The sequence below is a fragment of the Antennarius striatus genome, chromosome 3 (assembly GCF_040054535.1).
Source record: "Antennarius striatus isolate MH-2024 chromosome 3, ASM4005453v1, whole genome shotgun sequence".
NCBI classification, from domain to species: domain Eukaryota; kingdom Metazoa; phylum Chordata; class Actinopteri; order Lophiiformes; family Antennariidae; genus Antennarius; species Antennarius striatus.
The window spans coordinates 4170427-4183927 of record NC_090778.1 but is presented as its reverse complement, the minus strand read 5'-3'; the positions used below and the strand labels follow the sequence as shown (position 1 = coordinate 4183927).

Below are 13501 nucleotides of genomic sequence, written 5' to 3'. Positions count from 1 at the left end.
TTCAATCGTGTGCCAGTTGATAAAATACATTATTGATCATTATTACCATTCGGACAATCAGCAGACAGCTAGTTCCAATCATCATAATAAGTCATGCTCGATTAAAAAAAATTCTAAGTGTAATTAGAGTCCTTTAGGTTATAGTGTTTTCATTCATTTAGACATTCAGATACTAAAAAAAAGTGAACACCATATATCATATAGTGGGTTGTATAGTAATAATTAATCAATTCCAACACAGTCCATTATGCTGCATTGCAGTGATATTGAATAAGACATCAGTATCACTGGAGCTCATTATGTTTGCTGAAAATATTAGCTTATCCCTTCAGGTTGTTTGTGGAGAAATACAGAGCTTTGATTGGTTCTGGGGTTATAGGAGTCATTTTGAAACCAATGTTTGTGACAAAGAGCCCATTTGCCAACCGCTGCTCTGTGGCCAACAGACTGAAGGAGGTAGCTCTGAGTATGAACTGTAAAAACACAGAGAAGGGCGCTGCTCTAAAAAACAGTTTTGTTTTCTTTCACAACCTGAACCGCAGGGTTTCATGGGTGAGCCTGGACAGAATGGTGACAGAGGGAGAGATGGGGAAAAGGTCAGTACCAAAAGGTATTATGGTGAGTGTTATTGTGCTCTCCTGTGAGCCTCTATTTTACAGTAATAAACTGTAATCTATTGAGATTTGTCAGCAGCGCCCTCTAGTGGTTTGAAATGGCTTCCTAACCACAGTTCTTGAGGTTTTACATGAAACTATTGCTGTCATAGCTACTTTTGTACCTGTTGAGTCTATAGCTTATCTAACTTATTCAACATTCATTTAAGATGAAATTCTTACAAAATTACCTGTTTTCCAGTCAATATAGATATTATTAATTAAATTAAGCTCAGTAGTAAATGATAAATGTTATGTTGTATATGTCTAATGAAGCTGAACTTAACTTTTTATAAAACCACTAGATTTAACAACAGTCTATAATAGTAGCTCAAAGTGTGGATCTACTGATGATGTTTCTTAATGTCTTCCAGGGATCTAAAGGAGAACCAGGAGAAGATGGCCCCGTTGGTCCACCTGTAAGACAATCAAATACTGTAATCAATTTAATACACTGAACTACCTTTCTGTATGAACTTTAACTCTGTTTAAAGTGAAAACTTCAAAACAGAAGTCTTCACTTCTCTATCTTGGGAGGAACATTCCAAGCCAGAAACAATATCTCAGATGATGTCATCTTTCCGGAAGTAAAAGCAAAAACCAGGAAGTCATTGACATCAAACATCTTCTATGCTTGTTGCATGAAAAATATCTCTAACAACTATACTTTGCGCTTTAAAAAAATCCTTAAATAACTACTTGATGATTTGTTTTTATTTGATCAAGAGAATCTTGTTGTTGTTATTGTCAATGTACCTGTTCTAAAACTAATTTTCAATTAGCATTACTCACTATTTCAGTATTGGGGAGTACTGTATTGGATTTTGTGTCTGCTATTGTGTCAATCAGTTGAATTGATTGAAGACACAAACATTATAAAATGTAACTACGCTTTCAATTTATTAGGGACCTTTAGGCAGAAGAGGCATTCAGGGACTTCCTGGCCCTCCAGGGACACAGGTAGGACATCTTCTATGCTGACAGTTTGTTCTCCTTGATGATATGATTGTGTTAATTGTGTTAATTTGTGCTCTTTAATCAGGGTGACTCTGGACACGATGGAATGAAGGGCCCTTCGGGACAAGTGGTGAGCATTCACGTTTCTATTGAGCTCACGCAGCTGTAACCTGTTGCTGATTTTTGCCTGCTGAATTTTATTCTAAATCTTTCAGGGTGTACCAGGGGCCACAGGCAATATAGGATCACGTGGACCGAATGGGTCTGAGGTGAATTCCCATGGCGGTTGTCAGCATATCTCTTCACATAATCTATAGTCAATAAAATACAATACACATGTCACTACGATGGTTTTCTTTGTCCTGTACAGGGGGATCAAGGTCCATCTGGTCCACAAGGACGTGATGGTCCTTTAGTAGGTTTTTCTGATCGGTAATTACACTTTAATATAGAATTTAGATTAAGCAGTTAATATTTTTATTTGTTTGACTATCTGACAGGGACCATCAGGATTAACAGGACAACCAGGCCCACCTGGACCTCGTGGGATCCAGGTAAATTTATGCTAAGTCACAGTTTTTACAGCTATCCATACGAATGAGATGTTACGTTAGAAGTGATTATTGGTTGGACATTACCAATTACATTATCAATTGCTTTGCTTTCGTGTTTTAAAAACGAACCTGATCACTTTCCAGTTTGGCTTCACCCTGTCTAAAGTTTGACTTTTGTTCAAAATTTCTTCAGTTTAGTCGCTTTTTTTTTTTTTTGCCAGGGTCAATCTGGTGATGATGGTCCTCCTGGTCCAAAAGGGAATATGGTAAGTTTTTCTTCAATAATTTGCAAAGTTGAATCAAGTTTTAACTGTAATGGTCTTGACACAGACATCTTCGCTGACAGGGTCAGACGGGGTCAATGGGAACAAAAGGACTTTCTGGTATTGAAGGATCAATGGTAAATAATGTTTCTCTATCTTGAATAGTCATATCAGCTGCAAAAGTGTGATGCTCAAGCATTACATAACATAAATTTTCACCAAAATGTAATGGGCCCTTACTTAATTTAATTCTTAGAAATATGCACTGAAGGATGTCAATAAGTAAAATTTAAAAACATTCACATGTATGTAAATTTATAACTCAATATTCAGATGACAAAGTCTTGAATTTTTGTATGCTTCTTACAATCTCTCACTGTAATTACTTCATTTTAACATCAGTAGTCATGACAAGACTATCATGTCTCTCGTGACTTGAAACTTGAATTTTACCTTGTTTGACAAGAGTATCAATATTTTATATTCAGATTCAACCTTGACTTTACTTGTTTATTATTTATTTTGATATACGTGAAATAATTTGAAGACTTCTTAAACAAGATTTGAAAATTCTCTCCTGGACCCATCATTTCAGCCTGACTCAATTCCAGTGACATTTCAAGGTCTGCTCATCGGACATATTTCAACTGACTTAACTTTCAGTTTGTGCACTGTTCCAATACAGTATATAGCAGTATCAGTGGATTTGTTCTGTTCTTTCAGGGGATGTCTGGACGTCCAGGTCCAAGAGGAATTTCAGGTGGCAGAGTAAGAAGCGCTATAAATGCACTACGTATTAATTAAGCGATAAGAGTAAAGTTGAGCTGAAAGTGATCTGAGTCGAACCCAGTCAATATGATGGAGAAATAATATTAATCATAAGCATGTGATTATATGTCAGGGCTTCAGAGGACTGGATGGCGACAGAGGAGAAGCTGGACCTAAAGGAGACAGAGTAAGTCGACTTGACTGAAGAATGAATCCTAAATTGTAGATTTTGGCTAAACTGAACTGTAATGTTACAACATTATATGTACCTAAGTAGATCTTTAAAAGTAAATCATAAGTAAACAATATATGGGCATCACTCTAGGTGGTTTAATTTGTTGTTGAGATTATCAGAGGTGCATACATATTCAACAACCTTTAAGAAACCTTCAAGCGATGCCCATATAAAACCATTTTAAGGGTGACCTCTGACAGCTTATTGTCTCCTCAGGGTCCACCAGGTGCAACAGGGATCCCAGGTCATCGGGGCGAGACGGGGGAGCGCGGTGGCACAGGTCATCTGGGGGTGAGAGGTCAACCTGGGCCCAGAGGAAAACAGGTGCAATTCTGAAATCATTCTGAAGTACAATGGTTCCACAGACCCTGTTATTAATTTCTGGGAATAGCAAAATAGTAGTTTCTCAAAACAACATAAAGGTCCTGCAATTCTGAAAATATTTCTAAATCTCATGAAGACCACCTTTTGAAAGAGTTTCCAAAGAATATAGGTATCAGTCTGTGATCAAATTTAAAGTTTGGTTGAAATATGACACATTACCCTTGAACAGGGGAGATGACTGCAATGCCAAAATGTCAAAGCTAATAGATTTAAAAGCTGACATATTAAGTATTTCTATACTAATGTTGTGGCTCTATATGGAAATTGTGTGTCAGTACTTTTCATGAAATTGTCTTTCATGTCTCCTCAGGGTGAAGATGGAGAAGCTGGTCTGCAGGGTGGGGTTGGGAAGCAGGGGCCAAAGGTCAGGAATTTTTTTTACTGCTCTCTGACTGATTGAAGCTACTGAACAAGAGTGATATCCATCTCCACTTCCTGTCCACCTGCTAGTACCTATTACTGTTGTTGGTGCTCTATTTCTGCAGCTAACACTAGATTTTAATGGTATACTGATAAGAGTGTCCTACAAAGACTAAGACTATTTGCATAATATAACGTAACGTAATGTTACATAACATAACAATATAACACAACAAAAATATAAAAAGCATAGCAAAACATAAAACATATCAGAACACATTAAATGTATATTATATATGATGTAGGAACTCATTGTGTGCTAGAATTGTCCAACCTACCATGATAACTTATGACACTGCCGATTTTAATATATTATGAGTCTTAATTACATTGGCTTGTTGAGATATAAATATACCTGAAATAGTAATTATTAGTTTTATATTACCACTCATAAATTACACACATTTAATCAAAAAGAATGACAATTATTCAACATAATTTAGTCATTAGCAGTCATAAATTTCAAAATTGTCAACTTTCCACTTGTCTAGTATCTGTATTCAAATGCTGTAAAAAGTACTAAACACCAGACTAAATGTGAATGTTTTCATTTATACTAAAGGGGAGCAGAGGCCCCCCAGGACAAAATGGCATTTTAGGATTCAAAGGGAAAAGGGTAAATATTATCTGGATTAAATAATCTCTAATCTTGTAGTTGTCTTGTATTATACTATTTGCCTGTCTGTCTACTGACACAGGGCCGCTCAGGACTCTCTGGTCTGTTTGGCCTACCAGGCTTGCCGGTAAGCAATGAAGGATGCAAAAAAGTCAATTTATGACTTCTGAATACTTTCTATGATAAAACATATTTGTGTTTTTGTTTGTGTGGGTTTCTGCAGGGATTTAGAGGCAGAGTTGGGATGGAAGGATCAGAAGGAAAGCCTGGTACACAGGTTCCCATTTTATATCTTATGATTCTTTAGTCTTAGCCAGCTCCATCAAGCTATCTCAGCATTTCTCCCTTGAAAGAGGTGCTACATCTGTGATGTATGTCTTATGTACAGGGTGTTACTGGTTCTGCTGGTTCTGCTGGTCCTGAAGGTGCTAGAGTGAGTTTTTCCTGTTTTATAAAAGGGAATCACTGTCATGTTTGTCATGTTGGAGCAACATGAAATAATGTATCAAATGGCAGATATTCAAAGATTTAAAATATAACGCTATATTTATAAAAACTGTGGCGGTGCATCATCATCATCATCATCATCATGAACCAATGCATGGTTGTTTAACGTAGCTCTGTGTTCACCTGAAGGGGTTTCCTGGAGCAGCTGGTGATGCAGGGCGGCCGGGGTCTCCAGGAGCTTTGGTAGGCCTACACTTGTCCTTTCTACTTACTGTACCTTCAGCTCACCATTTAATGAATGATTCACAGTTATTAGCATGTACAAAGCAATGGTTTGTGACTTTTCCTAGGGTTCTCCAGGAAAACCGGGTGAAGATGGGATCACTGGACCTGTTGGGCAGAGAGTGAGCACATCCATATTTATTGTTTCAGTTAAATCTAATTGCTGAACATGTGTCTGTCTCTGTGAAAAATATTCTTATTATGGACTGCAGTATTTCCAATAATTATTGACAAAAAATTATACAGTAAAGTTTCTCTCAAGTATTTTGGAGCTTTCTGATTTAACATATGTATTATTTATTTGTATATATTTTCTTTAGGGCTTCCTGGGAAAATCTGGGTTGACAGGTCCCCAGGGTCCAGTAGGTGTATATGTAAGTGAATAATTTGAATGGACACCAAACTGGCTAAATTTAATTCAGTATGATAATGGGTTTTTTTTTTAACCTTGTGATTTTTTTGTGCCAAAACAAAGTACTGTGCAGAATTGTGATGCCAAAAAAAAAAAGATTTCTTGTACTCACAGAATACAGTACTTAAAGATGATCCACCTCTGTAGTTCTATTTAAAAGAATAAAGTATAAAGAGTTTCAGAGGCAGCAGAGGGAGCTGTGTTGGCTCTGATAAATGTCCTCGAGTGATGTCAATATGAAGCACCACTGGAACAACTAAATCTTTCAGTGTAATATGAACAGCTGAGCTACCCAGCAGGTTCTGACACAAGGAGACCACAATCAAAATTTACAAGGAAACCATCAGTGGTAAATTTATATTTAAAAGAAATGAAGGCAACAGGTTTTGACTATGAAGACGAACGTGTGGTAAAAATACAAGACAGTCCTTATTTCACTGTACAGTATTTTAGTTTGTTTCTATGCAGATCCTATTCTTCAGTCATCTATGCTATTACATGTCTATTGAACAGTTAATGTTAGGGTACCTAATATTTTCACCAAGGGACATACATAACAACAATAACAGCAACAATAAAAAATACATTTACAACTTTCTTTTTAGCTATGAAGAGCTTTGCTATATATTTTTTTCATTGTGGGAGAAAACTTGGACACAGTGGATAGTGGATAGTTCTACTGTATTTACACTGAATATTATGATTTTTTTTTTGCTCCACATTATTAAGTAGGTTAGTGTCTCTACAGGGCTACGCCGGAGCGATGGGTCTGATTGGGAGACCTGGACACACCGGACAAAGGGTGAGAGATGCTCCAGCCAAATGTCACAGAACAGGACATTTTTAAATGTAATCAGGCTTTAGTTTTGGTTTAAAATGTCTACAGTTTGTACATATTGAACAACAATTGCGATAACATACTGTAAATAATGGAAACTGTTGACATAATAACAATAAACTTGTGAAAATCCCATACACAATTCAGATTACAACATATTGCATATGTTGTCATTTTAAAGAGTAAGAGTGTTTTCTGTTGTCCAGGGAGACGCAGGAGTCAGAGGTCCCCCTGGGATCCCGGGAAAGACGGGTTTTCCAGTGAGTGTTTGATCAGACCTGGACTTAAACCCAGCTGATGTCTGTGCTAACACACATAAATGACATTGCACACATTCCACGCTATACATTAGTTAGTCACGATTGCAATCTGTAACATTGTCTCATCAGGGTATGCACGGACCACCTGGTGACAGAGGACCTTTAGGACCACAGGTGAGAAGACTCCCAGTACATTCATCACATGTAAGAGAAAAGGATAAGCCGACACTGTTAATTTCTTCTCATTTCATCAGGGCCATCAAGGACACCTGGGACCTAAAGGCTCTCAGGGACCCAAAGTGAGTAGTGAGTTTGAGTTTATCCATGTTGAGATAAATCGTCCTACCACCACCACATCAGTTCACATCTTTAGGTGACATAATGTCTCAGTTCAGCCGCATTTTTCCAAATGTTGTCATCATTTTCAAGAGAACAGAATACGAAACTATGACAGCATAAAGTCTCCGCTGTTTTATTTACATTCTAGAATTCATTTCTAACCAAATTATTCACAGTACGTTAAGAGGAAGTTTCAGTTAGTCTGAACAATATTATCAGTACACACAATGTATAAAACAACAAAACTTTATGAATGCACTGACTGTAAAAGTGGAAACAGGTATCTCCACATACATTTGTCTTTTTTTTACCTGTAAAGCAAAAAAAAATCAACGATCATTAATCAAACCTTCCTTTTTTTTGACGAATCGCACCTTGGACAGTAGTGGACAGTTGTGCCTTTGGTGATTTTACAGCTTATTTCATGTGTCGGAGCCAAATGATGCTTTGGGTCTCCTGGCGATAATTGGTCAGCAGGTATAAATGGGAACCAATTGGTGACTGGATGGGGTTTCACCACCTGGAAGCATAAATAGTTTTTGAACGTTGATAGCGTAACGCTGAACAGCGAATATTGTGATGTTTTGATGTGAACTATCTAAGTATTGGACAAGTCAAATGGTAAATAAACGGAACATTCAAGCAAAAGTTTGGCGTGTCGGATTTTAATTGGGGAAACGCATCGACTACTCAAGAGTGGTGGAAACCTCTGTGGCTTCAAGCGTGGCTTAACCTCTACATCATGTAAGACTTATCATCTACTGTTAACTTATTTTAATATGTGAAACGGTTCCAGGGTCCCCCTGGCAGGTCAGGACCAGAAGGTGGTGTAGGAAGCCCCGGTCCTCCAGGGAACGTGGGGCCGTTGGGACCACCAGGGTTAACCGGATCTAGAGGGTTTCCAGTGAGTGGGTACTTTCTCCTTTTATTCTGTTTCCTCCTGTATAAACTAAAAGGCCTGCACACTAAACGTACCATGATGTGTGTGTGCGTGTGTTTTCTCTCTAATCAGGGAGCAGCGGGGTTAACTGGACTAACAGGTCCAGCTGGTGGGAAGGGGGAGAAGGTAATTAATTTGTGTGGAGTATAACATGGAATATTCAGATTTTTTTAAAAGAAAATTGTGCTACCTAAATGAAGTTTCTTAATGCATGAAACTTTTCATCATATAAAACATTGTGGCATTATTAACACCTGAGGAAGATGGGGATTAGTTTAAAAAAAAAAGATCTAATACAACATTCTTAAAAACTATGTTGGGTTTTTTTTTGTTGGTTTTTTTATTTAGTTTTAATTTTTGTATGTGTCTCGAATTTCATCAGTTGTTGAAGCGACTGCTGCTAATACATTTTGTTCAGGAAGCTTCAGGAAGATTTTGTGGTCTATAGAGTATACCCGACTTTCAAAGGGCATTGGACTGATACATAACAACATTTCTGTTAGTTATGAGTTATTTGTCTTTAGGGGGAAGTTGGCTCTGTTGGTCAGAGTGGTGCTCCAGGTCTGGATGGGCAACAGGTCAGTTATAGCATCTCACTGATCACAGTATTACATAACAAAGACTCCTGCAACAATAGTTTCACATGTGTCACTTTGTTGCTTGTGTTCATCATATCAGGGTTATCCAGGACCAGCTGGTGAGGAAGGGACCCCTGGGTCTAAAGGTGGCCAGGTCTGTCGTGTTGTTAGTCAAAATTTATGTTAAAAAAAAGACAAACAGATATGCATAATACAGGTCCTTCTCAAAAAATTAGAATATTGTGATGAAGTTCATTATTTTCCATAATGTAATGATAAAAATGAAACTTTGATATATTTTTGATTCATTGCACACCAACTGAAATATTTCTGGTCTTTTATTGTTTTTAATACTGACGATTTTGGCATACAGCTCATGAAAACCCAAAATTCCTATCTCAAAAAATTAACATATCATGAAAAGGTACTCTAAATGAGCCATTAACCTAATCATCTCAATCAACGAAACAACTCTAAACACCTGCAAAAGATTCCTGAGGCTTTTAAAAACTCCCAGCCTGGTTCATTACTCAAAACCACAATCATGGGTAAGACTGCCGACCTGACTGCTGTCCAGAAGGCCATCATTGACCCTCAAGCAAGAGGGTTAGACACAGAAACAAATTTCGGAGCGAGTAGGCTGTTCCCAGAGTTCTGTATCAAGGCACCTCAGTGGAAAGTCTGTGGGAAGGAAAAAGTGTGGCAGAAAACGCTGCACAACCAGAACAGGTGACCGGACTCTGAGAAAGATTGTGGATAAGGGCCGATTCCAGACCTTGGGGGACCTGCGGAAGCAGTGGACTGAGTCTGGAGTAGAAACAGCCACTGTGCACAGGTGTATGCAGGAAATGGGCTACAGGTGCCGCATGCCCCAGGTCAAGCCACTTTTGAACCAGAAACAGCGGCAGAAGCTCTTGACCTCGGCTACAGAGAAGCAGCACTGGACTGTTGCTCAGTGTCCAAAGTACTTTTTTCGGAAGAAAAAAATTTTTTGCGTATCATTCGGAAATCAAGGTGCCAGAGTCTGGAGGAAGACTGGGGAGAAGGAAATGCCAAAATCCCTGAAATCCAGTGTCAAGTACCCACAGTCAGTGATGGTCTGGGGGGGTCATGTCAGCTGCTGGTGTTGGTCCAGTATGTTTTATCAAGGGCAGCGTCAATTCAGCTAGCTATCAGGAGATTCTGGAGGACTTCATGCTTCCATCTGCTGAAAAGCTTTCTGGAGATGAAGACTTCATTTTTCTGGCACCTGCTCACAGTGCCAAAACCACTGGTAAATGGTTAACTGACCATGGTATTACTGTGCTCAATTAGCCTGCCAACTCTCCTGACCTGAACCCCATAGAGAATCTGTGGGATATTGTGAAGAGGACGTTGAGAGACATGAGACCCAACACTGTGGATGAGCTTAAGGCTGCTATCAAAGCATCCTGGGCCTCCATAACACCTCAACAGTGCCACAGGCTGATGGCCTCCCTGCCACGCCGCATTGAAGCAGTCATTTCTGCAAAAGGATTCCCAGCCAAGTGTTGAGTGCATAACTGAACATAAATATTTGAAGGGTGACTTTTTTTGTATTAGAAACACTTTTTTTTATTGGTCGGATGAAATATGCTAATTTTTTGAGATAGGGATTTTTGATTTTTCTTTACTTTTTTGCCGACATCATCAATATCAAAACAATAAAAGGCTAGAACTACTTCAGTTGTGTGTAATGAATCTAAAATATATGAAAGTCTAATGTTTATCAGTACATTATGGAAAATAATGAATTTTATCACAATATGCTAATTTTTTTAGAAGGACCTGTATGTAACCATGTATATAATGTTTTATAACATATTTTATTGCCCCTGCCATTCATCAGTTGAAGAGGAAAACACAGGAATTGAAAATTTGAAAAATTGAAATTCATTGGTCATTAAGTTTTCTACACAAATTTGTGAAGGGGTGCCATTGGCACTGTAGGGATTTTTATTGTTTCTAGTTTTGGCCATTCCATGGTTTCAAGTAGAATTTTCTTTTGTTATGAGAGAAGAATTCCTGGGCTTAATTCTAAAGCTATTCAACATGTTGATTCAACAATGGTGAACTTGCACAGGTTGAACAAAAATGGAATTCAGTTATTTCCTTTATGTCTGCCTAACTTCCATGACAAAGCTGTTTTCTCAGTATTAGAAAGCTGTGTTTATTTAAAAAAAATAGTCACGTAGACCTCAATATATACTAAGTTCTGAAATATGCTGACACATCTGTCTCTGAAAACATCAATATTTAGGATCATCATTCTCGTTCAGTGTGGTTTGTGGCATAATGCTACAAACACACGTAAGACTACATGACATATCTGCCTCATGATCAGCAGTTCAGTGCAAATAATTGTTTCAGTTGGGTTAAGTAGTGTCTGTATGACGTAGCTTCAATGAGAACATTTCCTCATTTCCTTCCTGGATCATTGTTCTCATTTTCACCAGTAAATTAAATTGAAAGGCTTTTGCTCTTAATCGCCATAGAAGACATTTCATCAAGTTGTATTAGTAACAATCACACCAGAAATTAGGAGGAACTAGAAATGCAGGAAACAAATCAACATATAATGGTATGAAAATAATACCTAAGTATGTCAGACTGAAAGACCGTTACGATTTTATCAGCAGATGAAGTAAGTCAGATAATCATAGCAAACAATGCCTCAACCATACCGTCCTTGAAACAGGGACCACTGGGCCCCCGAGGTCACATAGGCCCAAAGGGACAAGAGGGGGAGCCAGGACCTCAGGGCTCCCCGGGGCCGCAGGGTGAGCCTGGGCAGGGGGGCAACGAGGTCAGTTTTATACAAAACGTTTTTAAAAAACAAAAATCATATGATTATATTCAATTGGCTCTTTGTTACAAATTATCTCTCAGTCAAATCATTGATCTATCGTTGCAGCTGTGATTGTTGTGTTCGTGGTTCTCTCCATTTTTTTTCCTTTGAAGGGAGATGTTGGAGAGCCTGGTATTGTTGGGAACCCGGGGTCTAGAGGACCAAAGGTCATTTTCATCTCAACATCATAGTATTACCTAATGTATTAGTTTGGAGTGACTTCTTTTCATTTTCATGGAAAAAGAGAAGGTCAATTCTGACATTCAATCTTTTTCAAAGGGGTATGTTGGAAACCGCGGCCCGGTGGGATCAGAGGGACTCCCAGGGGTCCCAGGCCCAAAAGGAGAAAGAGGAACTAAAGGAGAGAAGGGTTATGTTGGCTTAATGGTGAATGAGACCTATTTATTCATTATTCTACCTACATACCTGCTGTAGCAAACCTGTCCTCTTCAATATTTATTTTTATTTTCAGGGTCAAGGAGCTAAGATGGGGAAGGTTGGACCACTAGGTTCATTAGGACTAAAGGTAAGGGCCCAGGAGAAAGTCAGTCAATCAATCAATCAATCAATCAATCAATCAATCAATCAATCAATCAATCAACCTTTATTTGTATAACACCTAAGTAGACAAATGTCAGTAGACATTTTAAAGCACTTTAACAGACAGAGAAACCCAACGGGACCCTAAGTAGACCCTTACAGGGGTTATAACAAAGTAATTATGGTTACTGGGCAGATTCTTGTCAGTGTGTTTGGTCGTGTATGTTGTGTTGTGTGTGTTGTGTTGTGTGTGTTGTGTTGTGTGTGTTGTGTTGTGTTGTGTGTGTGTGTGTGTGTGTGTGTGTGTGTGTGTGTGTGTGTGTGTGTGTGTGTGTGTGTGTGTGTGTGTGTGTGTGTGTGCGTGTGTGTGTGTCCAAAGAGATCCAAAGAGGTATAGATCTTCATCATCCTCTAGGCACACGACTCTCCAAGAGTCCCACATGTAACCTGCAGCAAACGCCTCATCAGTAAAGATAGGTTCCCCAAGACCAGCATTCCTTGTTGAAATGATTTTACCTACTGCATTGAGAGCCCAGATTATCCACCATTGGTCCAGATGGTTTCAAAGAGACAACGCAGACAATGCCCGGAGTTCCTAAAGGCTCTGGATGTTGTGGGGCTGTCCTGGTTGACACACCTCTGCAACATCGCGTGGACGTCGGGGTCAGTGCCTCTGGATTGGCAGACTGGGTTGGTGGTCCCCCTTTTTAAGAAGGGGGACCGGAGGGTGTGTTCCAACTACAGGGGGATCACACTCCTCAGCCTCCCTGGCAAGGTCTATTCAGGGGTTCTGGAGAGGAGGGTCCATCGGGAAGTCGAATCTCGGATTCAGGAGGAGCAGTGTGCTTTTCGTATCGGATTTGTTTCCAGTGAGGGTTGGACTCCGCCAAGGCTGTCCTTCGTCACCGATTCTGTTCATAACTTTTATGGACAGAATTTCTAGGCGCAGCCAAGGCGTTGAGGGTGTCCGGTTTGGTGGCCTCGGTATTGCGTCTCTGCTTTTTGCAGATGATGTGGTGCTGTTTGCTTCATCAAGCCGTGATCTCCAACTCTCACTGGAGCAGTTTGCAGCCGAGTGTGAAGCGGTTGGGATGAGAATCAGCACCTCCAAAACTGAGACCGTGGTCCTCAGTCGGAAAAGGGTTGAGT

General features: G+C 39.2%; 1 protein-coding gene across 2 annotated transcripts in view; it reads left to right on the top strand.

The window, feature by feature from the left end:
* si:dkey-61l1.4 (collagen alpha-1(V) chain) overlaps positions 1-13501 on the top strand; it is a 38106-nt gene that overhangs the window by 9645 nt on the left and 14960 nt on the right. For both annotated transcript variants that reach the window (XR_011035084.1, XM_068311787.1), the window contains exons 10-41: positions 543-596; positions 1028-1072; positions 1560-1613; positions 1696-1740; positions 1826-1879; positions 1981-2025; positions 2111-2164; positions 2386-2430; positions 2511-2564; positions 3151-3195; positions 3329-3382; positions 3647-3754; positions 4125-4178; positions 4797-4850; positions 4933-4977; positions 5074-5127; positions 5239-5283; positions 5487-5540; positions 5648-5701; positions 5900-5953; positions 6740-6793; positions 7036-7089; positions 7219-7263; positions 7344-7388; positions 8225-8332; positions 8441-8494; positions 8893-8946; positions 9047-9100; positions 11663-11770; positions 11926-11979; positions 12092-12199; positions 12285-12338. Coding sequence is in view for 1 of the 2 variants with exons in the window: in XM_068311787.1 (XP_068167888.1) it covers positions 543-596; positions 1028-1072; positions 1560-1613; positions 1696-1740; positions 1826-1879; positions 1981-2025; positions 2111-2164; positions 2386-2430; positions 2511-2564; positions 3151-3195; positions 3329-3382; positions 3647-3754; positions 4125-4178; positions 4797-4850; positions 4933-4977; positions 5074-5127; positions 5239-5283; positions 5487-5540; positions 5648-5701; positions 5900-5953; positions 6740-6793; positions 7036-7089; positions 7219-7263; positions 7344-7388; positions 8225-8332; positions 8441-8494; positions 8893-8946; positions 9047-9100; positions 11663-11770; positions 11926-11979; positions 12092-12199; positions 12285-12338 (1863 nt within the window). In the remaining variant the exon portion in view is untranslated. The remainder of the gene's footprint in view (positions 1-542; positions 597-1027; positions 1073-1559; positions 1614-1695; positions 1741-1825; positions 1880-1980; positions 2026-2110; positions 2165-2385; positions 2431-2510; positions 2565-3150; positions 3196-3328; positions 3383-3646; positions 3755-4124; positions 4179-4796; positions 4851-4932; positions 4978-5073; positions 5128-5238; positions 5284-5486; positions 5541-5647; positions 5702-5899; positions 5954-6739; positions 6794-7035; positions 7090-7218; positions 7264-7343; positions 7389-8224; positions 8333-8440; positions 8495-8892; positions 8947-9046; positions 9101-11662; positions 11771-11925; positions 11980-12091; positions 12200-12284; positions 12339-13501) is intronic.